At 37.5% G+C, this 21,645-nt stretch overlaps 1 protein-coding gene across 1 annotated transcript in view; it reads left to right on the top strand.

The window, feature by feature from the left end:
* ZNF292 (zinc finger protein 292) overlaps positions 1–21,645 on the top strand; it is a 56,084-nt gene that overhangs the window by 22,509 nt on the left and 11,930 nt on the right. The window contains exons 2-7 of the mRNA XM_066179586.1: positions 5,696–5,850; positions 6,330–6,408; positions 8,001–8,136; positions 15,133–15,335; positions 18,569–18,705; positions 19,886–20,027. Coding sequence (XP_066035683.1) covers positions 5,696–5,850; positions 6,330–6,408; positions 8,001–8,136; positions 15,133–15,335; positions 18,569–18,705; positions 19,886–20,027 — 852 coding nt within the window. The remainder of the gene's footprint in view (positions 1–5,695; positions 5,851–6,329; positions 6,409–8,000; positions 8,137–15,132; positions 15,336–18,568; positions 18,706–19,885; positions 20,028–21,645) is intronic.

Below are 21,645 nucleotides of genomic sequence, written 5' to 3'. Positions count from 1 at the left end.
TAATATGAAACATATTTTAACACTGCTTTTGGTGGTGTAGGGCTGGTTTTCGCAAAGAAGATTTTTCAGTAAAGCATCCTTGGGTGGGTGGGTTGCTACAGCAACATTCTTGTAAGGGTTCTGATAAAGACTGAAAGTTGTCCGAATGTTACCTGTGGCTATATATTTTTCGCAGTTTAAATCACAGGTATAGTACATATTTATTTTTATTGTACAAGTCAAGATTATTCCACTTTTGGAGGATTCTTGACTGTAAGCTGCTGCTAAAATAAAATGCCTATTTCAGTCTCAGAGGAACAAAACTTCTGCTGCTGTGCTCGGAATACAGTACTTGGCTTGATTAACAAGCATGTCCGACTAGGGAGATAAATAACTTAATGGGGCCCAGGGCTGGGGGTAAAATTCTTTCTTTTTATGGTTGTAAGCAGAGCACAACACTGATTCATTAAGCAAAGCAGAATTTGATTTTCTTTGTATAATGGCAGTGCTGTATAGTCTAGAGACATCCAGACAAGGAAATCTGTCATACTAACAAATATTTTTGAAGGGTGTGGTGGGTGTAAATACTCATTATAGTTCACGTAATGGCTTGGAAGTGCCTGATCTATATATATGAGATAAAAATAGCACTATTTAATGCTGAAATTAGTGCCAGTATGTTATCGTGCAAACTTCTCTTGCTTTTTACAGTGTGTTTGCTGCTTTTAAAAGATGATAGTAACAGGTCACCAACACTCTGAATGTTTTTTTTTAGATGGTGTATGTATTCTGAGAATTTTCCAATCTGTTGATTATATCTATTTTGAATAACTGCTACTGAATTTCATATCTTAAAGATGAGATTTTATTTGCTTCCATTTATTCTTAATAATCTGGATGTGGATTGTAGTGGTCTTCATTGGACTGTCATTTTTTCTGTAAGTGCTTTTATAATTCTTCTCTCATCCAATTTTCTGGTATTAACGACTACATGGTATTTCTGCAAAGTTCCTGGTTGTCTGGGAGAACTCCAACTGGGCTCTGTCCTAATGGGTCAGCAGTCTTCAGTATTCCCCATGTGCAGACTGGATGGTGATGCTGCCTATCTGGAGGTTCTTTAGTGTGCTGACAACCGATCATGAAACTTGAGATCTCCTGATCTTGTTACAGGTCTCGGTGGTCACTTGTCATGTTATGAATCAGTGTCTCTCTCAGCTGAGACTGTTGGTTTCTTCCTTTGGTTCTCATCTTTGCAGTGCCAGGTGAGAATATTCTGGATACTCTTCAGTCACGCTTAGGTGACCAATTGTTTATTTATATCTTCCTGCCTCCTCCTTTTTTCTTACCCCTTCTTCTTCCTTCTTGTCCTCAACACTTCAAGACACTTCCAGGATATGTTGTCCTGGCTTGGTAGCTAAGTTGGAAATGTCCTTCATTTGCCAAAGCTCAGATTAGTCTTGTTTGCTGTGGTCTTTTGAAGAGGAGATGAGTAAAAGTATGTGGGCCACATTAAAAATGAAATTTACATCAACTAATAGCATGGTGTTTCAGGTATTAAACAGGATTCATGACTTCATAGATAAACTTCCTAAATATCAACTTACCTTACTGACAGAAGTTACTTGGCCAGATTTGGCTATTTGGCTTCCAGGCCAGTTGTAGCAAGTTTGGACAGTCTGGATAAAAGCTGGGTAAAACTGAATGGTAGTTTATGCTGTTACTTGGTCTTACATGTTAGCTACCACTTGGGAGGTTGGTTATTGTTGTGTTTGGTTTGGGGCTTTTTAAATGTATATTTAGTCTAAAAAGAGAAGTATGTTTTTTTTCAATTTAATCAGAAAGGAATTTTGAGTGACAGTGTTAGTTTTAACTATTTATCTCCAATTACCAAGCTAATTGTCTGAGCTAAGTAGCATTCCAAACTAATGCAAAGAATTTTCCCAGCGTATCTATGAATCAATATGAACAGTAAGCTATGCTGAATTTCAAATTACCATGTTTGTCCCTCTTTTATTCAGTCTCACCAGCAGCTTGTTTTCACATTTTCTCTTTACAGGGAGAATTGTCTTTTAAGCAAGTGTGAAATTGATTAAGCTGTAGTACTCTGTTAACAAATAGCAGTTGTATGGTGTTTTCTCCAGTACAAAAATGCAAGTCATTCCAAAACACTTAAAAGAAGAAAAAGTTTACTCCATAAGGAAAAAGGATTATATCACTGTGCTTTTTTATTTTAAATTTTCTGCAAGTACTATACCGTGAAAGGTGCAGTATTGGTTGCTGCTGTGAATTCTTAACAAGAAGCAACATCAGTTTCAGGAGAGAGGGTTACTTCTACAGGTCTGTGATATTCATGTAAACTGAAAGTTATGCTATTCACTCTTTAAATGTGACTACTTATATCAGCTGGACAAAGGGAAGAAGTTATTGCCTTTTCCATCTGAAACATTGCTCCAAGACCCGAAAAGTGAAGAATATAAAGTATACTTTCCTGGGCTGTTTTTTGTTCAGCTTTGCTGTTCTGCGACTAGCATCCTTGTCACATGTGACAAGTCGGTAAAGGGAATCATAGTACTTCTGGTGATGAGGGTATTAGGACAAAGGGAAGCTTTTCACTGGAGTTTCTTTCAAGGTTCTTTGAAGGCAACTGCTTTGTTCTGATCTGATTATTCTAGTGCATTGAGCAAAATTGCCAAGTGGTACTGAAATAGTGTTTGCTAATATTGTTAGCTTGTTTATCCAGTCCTCCTCTGTTTTTTCTTTCATGCTTCAGCTCTGTTTTGCTCTTGCTTGATTTCTCTGCCATGATCTGTGGTGCTTTTTTTGCTGCTCTTAGGAGAGCATCAAATTGAGTGTTACAGTAAAACAGACAATATTCCAGTCAGGTTCAAGGTTCCAGTAGGAAGCACTAGATGCTCAGAAGCATCTTCTGCTGCAGGAGAGAGACAGAGTATGTAACTTTTTTATAGATTGTTTTTGTAGTAAGATCTCCTTTAAAACTGAACCAGGCTTTAATGCAGCACTTTGCCAAAACTTGCATATTTGTTACTTGTTATGTCTTTGAATGAGATACCTTTGGGTGTCTGTTGAACAATATGTGATCTGGTGATGGTATTGAAATTGCAAATGACCACATGAAACAGATTTCTGATTCAGTTTAGTTGACATTTTTATTACGAGGATTTATTCGGATATTGCCAAATACAATAATTTTAAGTATGTTCTTAATATTACTACTGGCTAACTCAGTACAGATAGCTAACAGAGACAGATAATGCTGAATTTAACTTAAACTTAGCAGATCTGAAGACAGAAATAAACCTAGTTTTTTTTTTTTAATATGATGGCTTACCTTTCCGAAATATTTAACATTTGACTTTCATACTTTCTGATACGTAAACTTGCACCAAGTTCCATTTTGTCATTTGAGTTGTATTGTATACCAAATATAGCAAGTTCTTTTAGATAGTTGTACTAACATGTTAAAAATGTAACAAAATTTCAACATTTGATGTTAAATGAGTTGAGAACCTCTTCGTTCTGTTTCTTGTTCAGGTATATGGGGGACTCGGTAGCAAAGGAGCTTTGTTGCTCAGAGGGCTCTGATTTCCCTACCAGAACAAACTTTGTTAGAATTGAAACAATGTTGTGAAAATCAGTTTAACTACAGCTGACCTTAATAAAAAGGAGAACTGTGACTTTCGCTAAATGTCCTTGACAGTATGAGCTCTGTAACATGCTTTCACATCAACAAACCTCATTTCCTTCTGTGAAGTAGGTGGTTCTGCAGAAAAGGGGATAGCAGCAGATGTTTTTCTGCCAGACATCTGCAGGTCATAGTATTTCATCTCCCATAGTATTCTGGAAAATGTACAAAATAGTCCACTGGCTGAAGGTGGGTCCCAGAGACTTAGTAGTCCAGATGGCAGCCTGCTACTTGTGGCTTCCTGTCAAAGCTCAATAGTGGAGCAAATATTTTTTTAGCTTCTTTATTAGTAAGTGAATGAGGAGACAGAGTGAAATATTCCCCCGCAGCCTTTCCCCCCCCCCCCCCGACTATCTCTTGAGAGGCTTTGGAGAGGTATCTCAGAGGGACAGGACAAAAGATTCCAAAAGAGGGTTATTCCAAGGCGTTTGTTCTCGAAGGGTTCCAGGGGCCAAGAGAGAGAACAAAGAAATACAGGGGTCTTATCTAGTCTCCCAGTCTGGGAGGATGGCTGGCACTCAGCCAGTTAGGTCAAGAAAGGTAGGGAGGGTCATTCCATGTGGTAAGGAAATTCCAGGGGGTCAAAGGGAGAAACCATTCCCCTAAAGAATTACAACAGAGCACATCTTCAGCTCTTTTGTGGATGATAGTGATTTGGTGGGAGCAAGCAAGGTGTAAGGCAGGTCAGGGAGACTGCTGGGAGGCAGCTCAGCATCCAGGGGGAATGCACTGACACAGAGTTCAGCTAAGGTGAGCATGGAGCTGGGGGATGAGAGGGAGTAGCCCCATGCACCAGGAGAGGCTTGGGACCAGCTCTGGGGCACTAACCCAGCTGTTCTCCTGAGCAGCTCCAGTGTGCCCTGGCTGAGCACCTGCTACACCCTCAGCTGTGCTCGCACCAGTTAGAGAGGGATTAATCTCTCAGTTGAGAACCTGTGGGACTGCTTCTCTAGGTACTGATGGAGGAAAATCCTAATAAATGGGATTCGAAACACCCAGAAACAGATTGCCCAAAAAGGCAATAGTCTCTGTTCTTCAGGATACACACAGCTCCATCAACATGTTCCTCCAAACAATATATTATATTGGCCCTGTTTTCAGCAGGACATCAGACAACCAAAACTGCTCTCTCTTACTCTCAGCTTTCTGCGTGTTGTGCCCCTCAAGAAGCAAACAGCAAAATTGGTCATTGTAATATGACGGACTCCATGCAAGCTGCTGTGGTGTAGGAGTTAGTTTGCAATCCATCAAGTTACCCTAAGCGTGAAAGGAGAGATCCATTGGGGATGTGGTTGGGATGTTGACTGGAAAACCTTACTATTGACTCTGCCTGAATGTGTGTCTGAGTCCCCTGGCCTTGACTGAAATGAATAGAAGTCTTCTTCTTTGGTTGGTGGTGTTTATTTCATCACTCTCATGAGCTTTAGTTTGAAATCACTGTTCGTAGGTATTCGTGTGGCAAGTAGGAAAACAATTTTTTTTACTAACAAGTTTTTGACGTACAGATGGTGTCTTTAAAATGCATAGAACATATTCCTTTCAGAGCCATGTAAAAAGCAATGTCCTGAAGATACCTGAATTTTCAAAGTGGCAAGGCAGGGGAAAATTAAAACTTTTCCTGAAGTAGAGGCTAAATAAAGACTAAAGACTAATAGTTTCAAGTTTACTTGCTTAGAAGCTGAACTGTAGAGATGAATGTCTAAAAATGAGTTTTCACTCCCTTAACTATGATATGCTCTTCAGGCTCCTGTATTTGGAAAGTTGGAATGTAAAATGAATCATATAATGTTACCACAGGGAGGAAGTGTCAGTCATTACATTTTTATATGATCAGAGAATGATTGTGTGTGGAATCTTAAATGTCAGTTTTTAATGAAACACTAAATTTTAAGGAAAAAAGTGTGCTTTGAGAATATGTAATTCATATTAAGAAGATCTACTGGTGAGAAATACAAAATTTTAAACTTATATTTGTTCCTGATTTTTGAATTTTTTTTCCCTTTCCCTAAACAGACTTTGTTGGAATATGCAGAGAAGTGGAAGACCTCAGAAGATCCTCTGCCCCTGTTGGAGGTGTACACGGTGGCCATCCGAAGTTATGTTAAAGCACGACCTTACCTTACCTCTGAGTGTGAGAACGTCGCCTTTGTGCTTGAACGTTTAGCACTGTGAGTATGGTTTTTGGTTACTAAAACCGGTCTGTATGATACTAACTTTTCATTGCCTAAATGTTTTCCCAATCCAGTTCTCAGCACCTACCTTCCTCATGGTGGATGCTGTATGTAAGGGAGAATATCTGGTTGTTGGAATTGAGGCAAGAAGGATTTCTGACCTAGGACAAGCCAACATTCCTAGCTTGAAACACTTTACTGTTATTGATCTGCATACTATCTGAAAGTGTATCAATTTGCATAGTCTTTTACAGGGTTGGATTCAATGATGGGGTTTTTTATGGTGTCTTTTAGAGAACTTGCTTTTACAGTTTCTGCGAGAGTGTTCATTACCTCTTTTTCTTAGTGTTCAAGGAAGCAAACTGTTTCGTGGCTGGTGTTTCAAACAACTATTTTGATATTAGAATAAAGAATTGTTGATTATACAATTTCAATGTCAAAAATTGCCTCAAATAATACACCTTTTTAACTTTCAGAAGCTGTATTGAACTTCTACTGTGTCTGCCTCTGGACTTACCTGAAAATAAATGGGAAGAATTTCAGGCTTTTGTACAGGTGAGTTTAGTTAATGAAATAAAGACTTAATAGCTTTTCAGAATGGTTTGGAAACCTAGGGATATTGAGTATGTAGCATGTCTGTAAGGAGCAAGGCCTTCAGCTGGAAATCCTACTTACTCTTCAGTAATTGCTGAAGGTAATATCACTTGTCTGCATGCAGCAGCTGTGGAGAAAAAATATTTACAGATTATTGAAAGAAAATTAATATTTTAACATTGACTATGATACATTTTGGCATATAACATTTTGACTGTTAACACTCTCAGAAATGAAATATCGTCTAAGTCATTCTTTACTGTATATAGTTGTATGTTTGAAACTTAGTAATGAAAGGCCAGTTGATACTGAAGGGTATCAAGTTGATACTGAAGGGTTGTTAGATCTCTCACAGAGCACTGACTGGTTAAGGTTAGAGCACTGCATTAAAGACAGGTGTTGAAACAAGTTCTGCTTCTCAGTATTTGTCAGAAATATGTAGTGGGAGGTCCAGTCTACAATTTTAAAAAAAGGAAAGGAGGGGAGAGGAGAAAAGAATAATAAGGAAAAGACCAGTTACAGTTACCTCAGGGTTCTCAGCCTAAATAACATAAGAAGATGAAAGGCTGATCATTTTAGAGTGAATTTTGACTAGCAATTGCCTTACATAAATCAATTCTGAAGAGATGTGTTTGGTGCTGAGGGGTTCCATAGCCTTGAGAGCAGGTGAAAAAGTAAAAGAAAAAATTCCAGAAGAAAAGTCCAGAAAGAAAAGAGCAATTTCTTGGTTGGTTTTTTTGGTGTTTTTTTTTTTGTTTGTTTGTTTTTTTTTTTTTTTTTTTTTTTTTTTTTTGGGGGCGGGGGTGGCGGGGGGGGGTTGGGTTTTTTGTTTTAGTTGGGTTTTTTTATTTGGTTGGTTGGGGTTTTGGGGTTTGTTTGTTTTGTTGTTCTTGGTTTTTGTTTGTTTGGGGTTTTGTTGCTTTTTTTAGAGGGCCAGTGTAAGTTGTGTGTTGCTACTCTAAGCCACAGCTTTTTGGAAGTATTTAGTTTACTCCCAAGTGTACATCTGCTCACAGAATTTATTCTAGTATATAAGTGCAGTGGAAGATACTTTAATTGATCTTAAGACTCCAGCCTGCTTCATCATATTGGCATAGAACCATGCAGTTAGATCTTAACAGCTAAAATCTTTCGACATTATAAAAATACTTTTTTCGGTGTCTCCAGTACATAGAAATTGAGCTGCTGAAGAGTTTGAGAAGATAAAGTTTAGGCATCTGGTACCAGAACAGTATGTGGACTAGAGAAATTGCTCATCCATTTTAAAAGAGAGGCCCATTTCAAAATTTAGTTTCAGAAATTTCAGAAGTAGTCCTGTTAATCTCAAGGTGAGTTTGAAGCACTCAGTTGTTTCAGTTTCTCAGCTTATATCTTAGGCAACAGAGGCAGAAGTAAAACCTGTATAGGTTGAATGTTAAGATTGTTTTGCTGTACATTTAGCTTTCTATCTGGTAAGGTGTTAATTTGATAACATAAGGTATAAAGGAGTGTGAAAGACACATTATTTATGTCTTTTTTAAACAATGCCTTGTTTTTTAAAATATATTATTCAGGTGGCTCATAAAAACTTGATGGAAAATGGCAGCCAGGAACTGCACATTTTAACAACGCTTACACAGGAGAAGGGAGTGTGGAAGAACCCAGTATTGTGTGGTATTCTGTCGCAGGAACAGTTGGACCCAGATAAAGGTAAAATTTAAAGTTATGGTTGGGATAAAATATACTTCATTTTTATGATACATTAAAATATTTTTATGATCTGTGGAAGTTTTTTGTTCAATGCAGTTTGTGATAATTTATAAGCTATATAAATAAATATGCATGTAGCATTTTCTGAATTATTAAGACAGTATGTTCTTGGTAACATACAAATAATTTAATGTTGGAATTTTGCATAAAACATAATCGTGCCTTAATTTCTCTTGCCATTTTCTTTATAAGCCATGTGAAGGGAGTTTCCATACAGGCTAATCTACAATGGTGTAGGTTCAATAGTAATAAGCAAAATTTATTTGAACCCAAAAAATAAAAACTGTGTGTATTTTTTTTAATGAGAATGTCATTTACTCGGTTATGAAATGCCAAGAGGACCTTTACTGAAGATTCATTTAGACCTGAATTCTGAGAATGGCTAACAGTAGTTGCATAGGGAAGAATATATGTTCAGCAGAGGCTTACAAGGATAATGCCCTGACGTTTTATTTTTGTTTTGGTGATTGCAATTCAGAAGTGGTGTCCTTGTGTGAATAAATCTTGGTTGGTTTTTTTTATTCTTTGCCTAAATGGTTTTAGAATCTGTATAAAGCATCACACATAAGCATCTGTGGCAGAGTTGCACAGTTCTTTTATCAAGTGAGGTGGTTCCTCTTACTGTCTGCCTCCCTGGTGCCTGCTTATTCCCTATGTTATTTTCTATTTGTTAAAAAGTTAACCATTCTTGTGTCTTTTAATGAATGCATCATACGGCCTGATTTGATAGACTGCTCTCATATCTTCTCTCTTCTGTAGTGTCTTACATATGTCTTCAAGCTTTGCTGTCCCATTCCCTGTATGGGGAATCAAAGGTTTACTCAGCAGTCAGTATGATTTTCTGCTTCCTTCAGCATTCTTTTCATAATATTTAATATATAATAATAATAATCCTTTCGTAACGTTAGCCTTGCTTCTTGACTGAGCACTGAACCAATGTTTTCCTTAATCAGAGCTAAACAAGACTTTTTTTTGAGGACTAGTACCTATTTCTGTGTTAGCATTTTCCCCTATCATGCCTGTAGGTACAGTTAGGCTTGTATTTTTTTCCCTCATGAAAATAATTTTGGGGGTTTTATCAGCATTTTAATTTTTTCTATTATGCAATGTTATGGACTGTTGGCATGTTTTTACTACCCTGCTTTTGTCAGTGTGCTTTGTCATGGTTCTCTGCCCTTTTCCAAATGTTTATGAAAGTGCTGGACATGGGCTGTCCCTGATACAGATCCTACAGAAGCCCACTAAGAGTTTGTTTGGGTTTTTTTTTTCCTTCTTCTCTTAACTGATAATTTATCTGTACAACGATCTTCTTTTTACTGGCAAGAAAGCTTGGTATCTTTAGGGATTTGATGGACTTCTTTGAATGCCTTTAGAAAATGGATCTCCTTTCACTCAAATTACCACAGGTCCCTTGGATAAGTCCAGTCAATGTATGATGTGACTTTCATTTTTTTTCTTTTAAAAAACTTGGGCTTACTCCTCCACAAGATTTGCATTTTATTGCTTCTTTTAATTACTTATTATACACCTAATGCAGACTTTGGATTTATATGTAATCCTCAGAGTCCCACAGAGTATTCCTTTACTAGCTGCCTCTCAACCACCTTGCAGCCATTGTAACAGTAAGGTACTTGTTAAGAGAGAGGTTCAATTAATATTTAATTGCCTTATATTTGAGTCTTTTAAAGAACTTGCTCATGAGTTCAGTATTGGATGAGGAGGACACAGGGCAATAAGTAAGATTGCGACCATGGACTTCAGGAGAGCTAACTTTAACAGCTTTAAGGAATTTCTTGTAAAAATCCCATGGGAACAGGTCCTGCACTGCTATCAGGCATTGCGTTGCATTTGCATGGTGACTGAACCTGCTATTACTTCAGGTTTCACCTGCATCACTTCTTTTTTCCTCAAGAGTCCATATGATAGACAAGAAGCACTTTGTATTTGGAGAGAGGAATTTTCCACGTTTCTTCACTTCATTAATTGGTTACGGAAGGAAACCTTAGTAATGTTGTCTTAATTTTCTCACATCATAGTGGGTCTTTTGTCGTACTGGCCTCCTCCTGAACTACCAGATAGCTTAATGTGAGATCAGGACTGATACTAATCTAGAATTGAAGCTGATCTAAATTAATGACTACTGAAAATTAAATTTCCTGATTTTATGCAGCTGTCTGTGCAGCCTTATTGCTCAGTGTGCCAAAGACTGAAAGTTGAAGTACACCAAAATGTTTGGGGTTATGCCAGAGCCTATGCAGTGTTAAAACACTGCACTTCTCTCCTCAGTTTTTGTCAGTGTGGCTTGTGCTCTTCAGTGAACCTGCTTTTCCATCTGATTTTCCATGAGGTTATAATTTTCTTGTAGTGATGGTATAACCCTTCAAAGCTGTCATCAATATCTCCTCAGCTGATACTGAGAGTGAGTGGAAGAACTGTCTAAAGGAAAAGGATCTTTGATAACCCTATGAAAAGGCAGGCTGCTTTTTTGGTGTGTAATTCTAATTATCCTTAGAGATTTAAACCTGGATGCCAAGAGTTAGGTTCTTGACTTTTTCATTAGTTTAAATGTAGTAGGGAGGCATCTAAAGAATATCTCACTGAAAAGTAGATCTGGATACAACCATCACTATGCAGAGATTGTCAAGGTGGATAACAGGCAGAATGTAACAGCCAACATGGAATTATTTCTTCTGTGACCAGAAGCTGAATGATACCAGCAGCCTCGGCCTTGAGAGGAGAAAAAAATTGTGTTTTCATCCTGGGTATATTCAAAGCAGCCATCTGGAACTTCTTTTACCCTTTCCCCAGACACTGCCACCACAGAAGCATCCAGGATTGATGCTGCATTCAGCAGAATTGTGCAGAGATGTTGTTTGCATGAAGGATTCTGAGTCCCAGCTCCTGGTAGATATGGAAAGCATCGAGTCAGTTCAGAGTCACCCACAGTGTGAATTCACATGTGAACTAACACTTGAAGATGACTAAAGAGGTGTGGTGGCTCAACCCCAGCCAGCAGCCAAGCCCCATTCAGCCCCTCTCTCATTATCCCACCAGCAGCATCAAGGAGAAGGGTAAAGGTAGAAAATTCACAAGTTGAGATAAAGACAGTTCCATAGGGAAAGCAAAAGCTGTTCACAAGAGGCAAAGCAAGGAATGAATTCCCTGCTTCCCATGGCAGGTGGGTGTTCCGCCATCCCCAGGGGAACAGGGCCCCACCTAATGGTGATTTGGGAAGACAGATGGCATCACTGCAAACATCCTTTCCTCCTTCTTCCCCACCTTCATCATAGGGCATGATCTATGGTCTGGAATGTCCCTTTGGTCAGTTTCGGTCACCTGTCCCAGCTGTGTCTCCTCCCAAGCACCCCCAGCCTCCCCACGAGCCTGGCAGTACAAAAATCAGAAAACACCTTGGCCCTGTGTAAGCCCTGCCCAGCAATAACAAAAACATCTCCATCATCACTGTGTTCAGCACAAATCCTAAACACAGCCCTGTACCAACCACAGTGAAGAAAATTAACCTTACCCCAGCCAAACCCAGTACATTAGTTTCCTAATTAGCAACTGAAGTTCTTGAGGTGGATTGTCCATGTGTGTATTCACCTCCTGGCTTCATCCTTCTTGGCCAAAACAGTGTTGGTAAGATGTAAAGGTGGTAGATTAATCTGTGCCTACCCTACATCTGATGAGGGGTCTCATAGTAGGATTATGTGTGCTTTGTAAGGCGAATATCCTTTGTGCTCTTTAAGTCTTATAGTCAGCTGAAATGTGGCATTAATTTGGACTGTCTTCCGTAGAGAACCTGTTAGTGCCTGGAGCTTACTCCTGTTGTATGCAGCTAATCTGTGGATTATGTTTTCTCTGGTTTAATCCATGTATGGTATGAGCAGTACCTGTAATAAAAGTTCATAGTCCTTCTTGTGAACTTTGCATGGAATCACTTGGTAGTAGAACCTGACATGCCAGCTATGGGATTCAAGGGAATAACAGGGAAAGTGTCTAAAAGGTTAGATCCCAGTCTGTCCAAGTTAATTTGCTAGACTTCGTAGGTTGTAGTACCACCTGTCAGATGTTATCTGCACATCTTCATTTTCCCTCATGTTCTGTTTTATGAATTTTGCACATGCCTTGCACAAACACCTTTATGAATTTTAGTGGATGAGGGTACATCGCACAAAAAGGACATTCAGTAATTTTTCCAATAATTGTTCCCATCAAATATGTCACAGTTTACACTCATAGATGTTAAGTGATTTGTTCTACAAAAGCACTTGTGTCTCAAAGCATTTTTGTGAATTAGAATTATTATGGTAGACTAGCAATTTGTCCACAATAACTTTTGAAATTGACATTGCACAATAAAATGTACTTATCAAATATTTTAAAAATGAACAAAATCTTCCTCAATAACCTCAAAATCTTATCCTTAAAACTGTTCCTCACCATAAACTTAGTCCTGCAACCCCAGCACTGGTTTTTGTCTTAAAATGTCAACTTTAGTTCAGTTACAAAACAAATGTAATTAAAATTCATGTTTTGAATGAGCTTTCAGATGTTAAACGTAATGGTTGTAATCACTGGGATTAGAATAAAGGCTTAAGAGTTAATATGTAACTCTAACCCTGATGTCTTCCTGTATCTTGTTGAGAAGATAACAGAAAATGTGCTGATCCTTATGCAAGGTAGGCTGGCTGAAGCAGTAAATACTAAAGGAAGGGGATTACTGAGAACTAGCATATAGAACATAATGTTTACAATATTAAATGCAGCAATTATAGTAATAAATCAGAATGAAACATCTTGGGTTACCAATATATCTTAAAGTCTAAGGTCTTCCTGTATCTTGTTACAGAAATAAGGTAAAATGTTCCAATGTTATTCCAAGCAGACTATCCAGGACTAAATGTTGTGGGTGAAGGGATTATTGGTACCTGGTAGAGGAAGAGCAAGGCTAGACGGTTGAATGTGGTTAGTCACGGGGTCATTTGTGGGTTGGCAGGAGTATGAACGTCTTTTATGATGCAGTGGTAATAACATTAAAGGAACATTTATCTGCTGCTGAGAATGTCCCCTAATAAATAGAAAAAATGTTTACAGTCTACCCATTGTCTGTTAGTGTGCTCTGGTTTTCCTTTGTTCCTGCATAAATAGAAATCTGGTCATAGCTTCATTGCCATGGGGAGAGGAGGAAGGAGCTCATTTGATTTGAATATTCTTACACATCAGTTAGCTATTGCTGATTATTTGTAACATGGACATGAACAAATAACTGAGAAGTTGGTTGAAATGATAATTCAACCATAAATCTGAAAATGTGTGATAGATAATGATAGGGTCTAACAGGCCCAATTTCTGCAAAAGGCAGTGTTTTCTGCCTTAAAGTCTTGTGCACCGAAGTGGTAAAGAAAACGGTTGACCTGGTTTCAATTTCAAGATGGACTTTTAGTAATGTTCCATATAACCATCTAGAAGAAGGAGAAATGATGAAATAAAAACAGTAGTGAATCAAATTAAATAGTATGGGAAAAAGCAAAGAATAAAATGGGATTAGGTTTTGTTGGGGTTTTTTTAGCAAACCATGTTCTGTATTCTAATAGTTCAGGTATTACAGAGAGAATTAATTTTTTACATGGTGAAAATATTTTTTTCATAAAGTCAAAACAGGACTTGAAAAGTCAAGAAAATATAAATTAAGTGAATGGGCAGCGTGATTCAGGTGAAGTTCAGGATGAGGAAATTTAAAGGAATATGAGAAAAGTTCCTATCAAGATGTGTCAGAAAGTGATCACTGCAGATGACGAGAAGGTTTTGGGAATACTCAAAGGCTGGAAAAAAATCTCATTTAGAAAAGATCAAGATTTTATTCCTGATACTGAAAGCATAAAATGAACATGCTGGTTTTTACAAAATAAACTAAAAACAGTAGAAGAAGTTTGCTGTTCTTAAAAGATGTGAGAATGTGTTAAGAAATTAAAGTAAGGGCAATTGAAAACCAAGTAGTTCTGTTTTTGGCAGTATATATCTACCTTGTGGAAACAGGGAGGGGTTGATGTTAAAAGGATTAAAGAAAACAGACTGTCTATGTGTCTAGTTTTAATAATTGACTTTAAATGCTGTAGAGGTAGTACTAAACCTCATGCTTCAAAGCTGAAACAATTTTGATTTTGAAGATCTGGATGAGGCTGGAGATGTGTATTTAAGAATTGGAACATTAACCTGTGTTCCCCCTTTTTGTAGGATTCTTTTGCCTTCCATTGAGGCACCTGGAGTTGGGTTGTTAGTGTAGACTACAGAGTTTAGCTCTGGTGGGAGCGTATCTGAGAAATTCAGTTCAATACCCATCTCATTTGAGTTTTAGACTATGCACAGTCAAATGTAGATAAGCCTCATTTTTTCAAGTAAGGAAACTCTTTTGGTTGAAGAACTCTAAAGTGTATTCTGTGGGTGTAAAACATGAGACATTTCACACCAATAAAAACAGGTTCAGAAACTTCAGTACTTGTCACATATATCCTTCAATAGCAAGATCTTTCAAAGGCAACCGTTGGCAAAGGCATAGCAAAAGCGTACAAAGGATGTGGGAGTAGTGGCTTTGTGTTGTCTTTCTGTAGAACTATAATTAAATGGCATCTAAATATTTTAATATTTATATGGTCTCTCAGTCTGTTTTGTGTGCAGCTGTTTAGCCAAGAAATTAGAATGAATTAAAACCTGCAAGTATATAAAAGGTCTGTGACAGGGAATCTTTATGATAAAGAAGTGCAGTTCACTAAGAAGCTTTTTCTTCAGTTTGCTTCATATCTTTTGTATCTGTTTTGATTTGTGTAAATTTTAGGGGTCAAGCATGATTGAGTAAATGCAGTGTGTTAACTCTGTAACATGCATATAATGTTTTGGCTTTTTTGTTGTTGTGTTTTTGTTTGTTTTTTTTTTAAGTGAATGAATTTTTACTGTCAGAAGGCCCTGTCCTGCTGGATATGCGTATTAAGCACCTAATGAAAACAAAGCAATTAACGCAAGCTACTGCCTTGGCAAAACTCTGCTCTGACCATCCAGAAATCAGTGCAAAAGGCAATTTCAAACAAACGTACTTGGTCTGTCTTTGTTCAGGATCACCAAATGAAAGGCTAATGGAAGAAGTAAGTAAATAATGAAGCATTTTTTTCTTAGACTTATTTCCTTAATGATAGTAAAGTCACTAATTATGAGCTGGTGTTCTGTAGAAGAGGTTTTTCTTTAAAAACATGATCTAAAATATTTTTGGTCTTTTTTTTTCTTTTCATTCAAGTCACTTTTAAGCTGAGTAGTAATGACTCAAAACACTCATGGAAGTGTATTATTAGGTATTAATAGGCATTTTCTGGCTGTGCCTCAACTTTGTGTTTGATTTTGCTTGAAGTATTTTAAAACTCTGCCTCAGATCTCATTCGTAAAGTGAAGTTAATAATTTCCCCACTCTTATTATTTTAACTATATTGCTTTTTGCGAATACCTAGTACATAGAATGGGGCCCTTTAAATGCTGCTTGCAGTTCAGAGAATAAATGTAACTTCACCCAAATGTCTGGGTGCAGTTGAAGGTGAAATCAGATCTTTGATCTGGTTTGTAGTATAAAATCCTTCTAATTTAAATACAGAAGTCAGAGAAGAAATGACAGCTTTGCTCTTTGCATTCTTTCAGGTGGTATCTTCATTTCTCATCTCACTCCAAAGTTTTAGCTGAGCCTTTTTCCTTCTTGAAGGGAAACTAACTGCAAATGTCATTTTTCTTGTCTGCCAATGTCTCTGCTGTCTTTTTGTTGCTGTCATCTTTTTATGTTAAATATTAAGCACATTGCAATTGAACCTAAAGGAATAAAAGTTGTGCATTGATTAGAGCTGGAAAATTTCCTACCCTAGATACAGATGAAATTCTAAGATGACAGCTTCTCACTGAACGTGTTCTTCAGATACTGAGTAGAATTGGATCAGTCTTGCTCTCCTCCCAGCTCTGGCTGCAGCAGACCCTGTCAGAACAGACTCAGGAGGGGCTGTGACAGGGCTGTGCAATCTTACCTTTGTCTGCTGGGGACACACAATGGAACTTGGAATTTATGATCCTGCAAACAGGCTTCCTTCAGTACTCAGCCCCAGCACAGAATGGGCTGGCTCACTGAATGAACCATGAATCCCCTGGACAAAAGGAATGTGTTAGCCTTGTTTCTTTGGGTACCATAATGTACAGATAGTTCAGACTGGGTTATCAGAGAGAAGCTAATTCAGATATTTCTGAGCTTTGGATTGCTTAGACTAGGAGCTTCAGCTGCAGCACATTTTGCAGTATTGCTAACCATTTTGGAATGATCATGGATTACCAAGAGAAGGCAGACAAGCTGTAACATGTCAAGGTGGACTTAAGAACTGAGGATGGTCATTTTGTAGTGTGAGAACAGTAAGAAAATAGTAAAAAAAAAAAAAAAAAAGTGTAAAAAAGTGTATTGTCAGTGGGGAAGTTTTTATATCCATTCAGACTAGGCAGGAAAGTAACATTTAAGCAAATTTTCAGCTTGGATTAGTCTAATAGTTGCCTTCAATAATGTGAGGAATCCAGACCTGCAGTATGTGAAATGGTAGACTTACAAACTTGATGGCTTTGATGCCTTGAGAAGGCTGAAACAGAGACTAGACAGAGCTAAGAGAACAAAGTAGGTATTTATTAAAAGACCTTAAAGGATACACGTTGGGCAGTACAAGAGCCTGGCCAGGGCTGCACCCAAGATGGACTCAAAACAGTCTAGTCACAAGGTTTCACACTTTCATACGTTTTGGTCCATTTGCATATTGGAGTTGATTGTCCAGTTATAGCTTTAGGTTATGGAGTTACATCCTCCTTGTTCTCTCCCCTCAGCCCTCCATTGTTCATGGTTTTTTGGGCCTGAAACTTATAATGGTTGTCTTTGGCCTCAAGCTGGACAAGGATTGTTTTGTCTACCTACCCTGTCTACCTACTTAATATGAGGTTCAGAACCACACATGTAGGCAGCACAGAATCTGAAATATATGAAAGCTAAAACTTAAGGCATCAGCTGGACCTATACAAACCTTTGTTAGAAATGGGGTCCCTTAGAAAATGTGAGAGGCTGGAAAAGCTTTTAATAAAAAAAAAAAAAAAAAAAAAAAAGTTGCCTTATAGTAAGTTCAGTTCACCATATTCTTCTCTCAGCTTTTAGTTGATAGTCCCTGTCTCAGATGGGGCACTGAGCAAAGCAGACCTTCAGTGTAAATTGCTATTACATCTATGCTGTTCCATGTTAAGAAATGAAGTTTTCTTTAGAAGATGACTTTGAGGTTATTAAACCTCAAATGACTTTCAGTGGAGGGCTGTTAGTATATTTACAAAGTGTCAATTTAGAGGTGTGAAAATAAGTAGTTGTACTATTCAAAATTGTAGTTTGATTGCTGGATACCGGGGTGCCCAGCCCAGCTGTGCTCCTGCTTTACCCAGAGCGCTGGACCAGCTGGGTGTTTGGGTGAGCACTTCCGTTTCTTGCTTTGGGTGGTCTTGTGATTTCTCAAGAGAGACTTCCAACAGTGCTGTTGTCATAGTCAAGCTATCCTTCAACTGCTCGTGTCAAAGAATAAATACCAGCATCCTGCATGGATGCACTAATTGATGTAATCAAACCAGTCTACTGAGAATCAAATTAGACAGTAGTTGTTACAGCAAGTGCACTGATTCAGTACTGATACAGCTGTCTAGTACTGGGAGACGGTGATTTTTCCTTTGATTTGCCACAAAACTAAGTACTTCAATTGGTACTTGACAAATAATTTATATTGTACAGATTGTAATGTTCTTCTAGAACAGCATTCAGATGACCTGCTTCTTACGGTACAGCTTTCCTTTCCTTCTTATCTTTGATTTTTTTAAAAAAGTACCAGAACATTCATGTTAAACCTGATATTCATTAACCACCCAGCTCATTGTATTAAAGCGGTAGTGACATCAGTGACAAGTTAACTGGACTAGAATTACAGGTAATTTTCTTTTTTGTTTAAGCTGCAATTTAAAGTTATAAGTCTTCATATCACTATTATCATATGGATATGAAATATATTAATAACTAATGGAGTTTAAAATTCTTAGGTGCCGGGGACACTAGCTACAAATAAGTCATATGTCTGAAAAATGCATTTATGTTCACTTTAATAGAACAATTTTTCTGGTGGCATAATAAGTTTTGACACTGTCTAGAAATGTACTGATTTGCTTTCAGCTCATTTCTATCCAACTGTTAAAGTTCTGAATTACTGTCTTGCAAAGGCTAATGTGATTGTGTGTCTGAAAATGCAACCACTTTCCTAGTCTTGTTCTTCTCTTTCTTCCCTTCTAGATTGCAGAAGTAGATTGCAAAGATGCTCTAGAAATGATCTGTAACCTCGAATCTGATGGAGATGAAAAAAGTGCTCTAATTCTTTGTGCAGCATTTCTATCTCGCCAGCTGCAGCAAGGGGAGATGTACTGTGCCTGGTGAGTTTGAATCTTGTTTTCTATGTAAGAACAAAAACTGAGTCTGGGGAAGATACGTAAGCCATAAGTTAACTTTCTTTAGCTGATAAAATCTGTGAGCTAAACAGGAAGGAGATAAGACTCTAGGAAAGCTAAAAAAGAGAAGAACTGGATTTTGCAAGATAAGCACCCATTACAGGAATTTGAAGGCTGTCCGTATGATGAGGCAAATACCAATAGGCGGTTCATAATTTTTCCGTAGAAATAAGAAATTTAATATCTGCAGGCAACTGGGTCAGCATTATGTCAGCATTTAATGAGTAAGTACTGTTCTTTCTGTCCTGTAATAACACAGTGTTTCTTTTTCTAACAAACTTAGGAAGAAGCTCTTTACTACTATAACCACAATAATAAGCTAGACGAAGATACTTACTGTTTAGGGCTTGCTTTCATTAATGTGGGAACAAATAACTGGTCTTTGTTGGCGGATATTTGAGCTGTTGGAGTTTGAATTTCCTTCTGCTAACTAGCAAACCTGTATAATTCCTGAAGAATTTGCTTTGTTTGTGCATCTATGTTTAATGTGCAGCAGCAGGAGAAAACTGCTAATGCAGGCTTTTGCTTTAAGAGATTCTGCTAAAGTTTTGGCAGTTACAGCATTCCACAAGGTACTGGGTGCTCTTGGCTATTTGTACTTGATGAGGAATGAACAAGTGAGATAATGTAGATACCATGATACTGTTTGGCTTTGGGGGCTAATTTCTTGCTAAATCACAATCACATTCTTAAAGCAGAGCAGCTTTAGAAAAAACGTATCTACCACAGAGAAAAGGCAGTCTTCTGTAGACATTAGTAATCACTAAAAGTCCAGAAGTATACAGTTCCTGTCTCTGAATAGTAAACTACCGTGCAAGACTTTTCTTTTTTTCCAGACCACATAATGAGTAAATTATGTAGCATAAATTGTGGTGATCCTGGTTTTATTCTGAACTGTCCTTCTGGAACTGAATCATTGTCATAACTTTGAAGTTTAGGTGCTTAATAGTGGGTATATTTTAATATTTTAAAAGATAAAGTGTGAATAAATTTCAGACTTTCTCCTTCCCTAAAGACAAAACGGAAACTGTTCTTAGCCTTGCATTTGTTGTTATCAGAACAGTGGTTGCATTGATGGCCCTGAAATATTGTTCTCTTGTTCTAGGGAACTGACTCTTTTCTGGAGTAAACTGCAGCAAAGGGTAGAGCCTTCTATTCAAGTGTATCTAGAGAGATGTCGTCAACTTTCTGTGTTAACTAAGACTGTTTATCACATATTCTTCCTGATTAAAGTAATTAATTCAGAGGTAAGGATACTCCTGAAAGAATATTTTTGGTACTTCCAATGGAATTGTAATCAGGAAAATTTATGAAAACTTCTTTGGCATCCTGTCATTCTGTACAGGATCAGTTTCAGGGCAATCGTCTTTGGTTTTAGGAAAGGCCATAGCACCTTCCTTCTAAAGGTAAATTATAAATTGATTCATTTTGAATCATTAAAACTTTGGTTCCTTTGGAAGAAAAGAGAGGGGTTAAACAGAAAAGCTGGATGCCACAACTGAGAGGCAAAAAACACTAAAGGTGAGGTTGTAGTCTCTAGGTTTGCCTGTGTCCTCTAAATGTGGTATTTTCTGTAAGCAAGCCCTAACATTCTTTGCCATTATTTTCCATATTTCAAAAATTACAGAAAATGGAGAGGACCAGCTTGTGAGGAAAGGAAATTAAGGGTGTATATTAATGTATAAGAAAAGGAAAATTACAGCAAATTTAGAAAGAAAAGAAGAGACTACACAAAAATCACCAAAACTACAACTCAAAACCTTTTGAATTGCCACTTATGGATGCAGTTTCTTTTGATAAATGAAGTACTTGTCATTTCTGGGCTTAGACCCGGTGTTGTATTAAAACCCTGCTCATCTTTCTCAGCTAACCTTGTCATCTAATTTTCTTAGTTCCTTTAGTAGTTGCAACATTTAATATTGATAGCTAAATTGAGCTCTTATGAAGATTTCTGTAAGTTGGGATATTAATTCTAAGCATAAAAATTCTTGGTTTTGTTTTTCAGTGTTCTGGTATGGCTAATTGTGGGCTTCCAAATGTAAATTCCCCCCCCCCCCCCCCCCCCGCCAAAAGATGTGAAATAAATTGGAATTAGAGAGGGGGAGGAAAATAACTTTCACAGAGTCTTGTGATATTAAGATCTCTGCCTGCTCCATGCTGTATTGATTTTTCTCCAGTGAGCATTTGATCATTTACTTGTTGGCAGAAATTGGAGACTGTATAGGTAGTAGACTTGCACATTCGTAATTTTGCTGAACTTTTTTCTCATGTATGCCACAACCTCTCTTGTGCATTCCTGGCAACATAAAGAGCTTGTAAAATCAATGTAAATGTAAATAGTGTTGCCTTAGGGTATGAATGAGTAAAGACCACATGACCTTTAGAACATTCAAATCATGGAACACTTAACAAAATTTAACTATACTTACTGCTTTCAGTTGGACTGAAGCTGTGTGTTCAGTTGAGGTCAGTTGACTTTGAAGTGACATGATTTTTAAAAATAGAAGTGAACCTTTTACCTTAAGTGATCTCCAAATTATAGATCTTTCTGACGATCACGTATTTTTCTTTAACTGCAGCAATTTTTACCGTTTGAATCCTACCCAATGTTAAGTTGATGTTTTATAGAAGCTCATCTCAAGTACCTGTGGCACAATTGACAGGCTTTATTCCAAGGAAAAGGCTTAGTATTGCTCTAATATAAACTGAACACCTCTAACATACAGTCCAAAAGTCCTCAAACTAGACAGAACATACAATTAATTGGTCTTTTAGTTGTATGTAAACTTCAATATTTTTTTTGGTAGAATTAAGACAAATTATGTAACTTAAGGAATAGCATCCGAAGACAATCCATTCTGTTTC

Source organism: Chamaea fasciata, unplaced genomic scaffold (genome assembly GCF_029207755.1).
Source record: "Chamaea fasciata isolate MVZ Bird 193981 ecotype frontalis unplaced genomic scaffold, bChaFas1.0.hap1 SCAF_3, whole genome shotgun sequence".
NCBI classification, from domain to species: Eukaryota; Metazoa; Chordata; class Aves; order Passeriformes; family Sylviidae; genus Chamaea; species Chamaea fasciata.
Note: the sequence above shows the minus strand (reverse complement) of the source record. Positions and strands in the feature narration are given on the sequence as shown.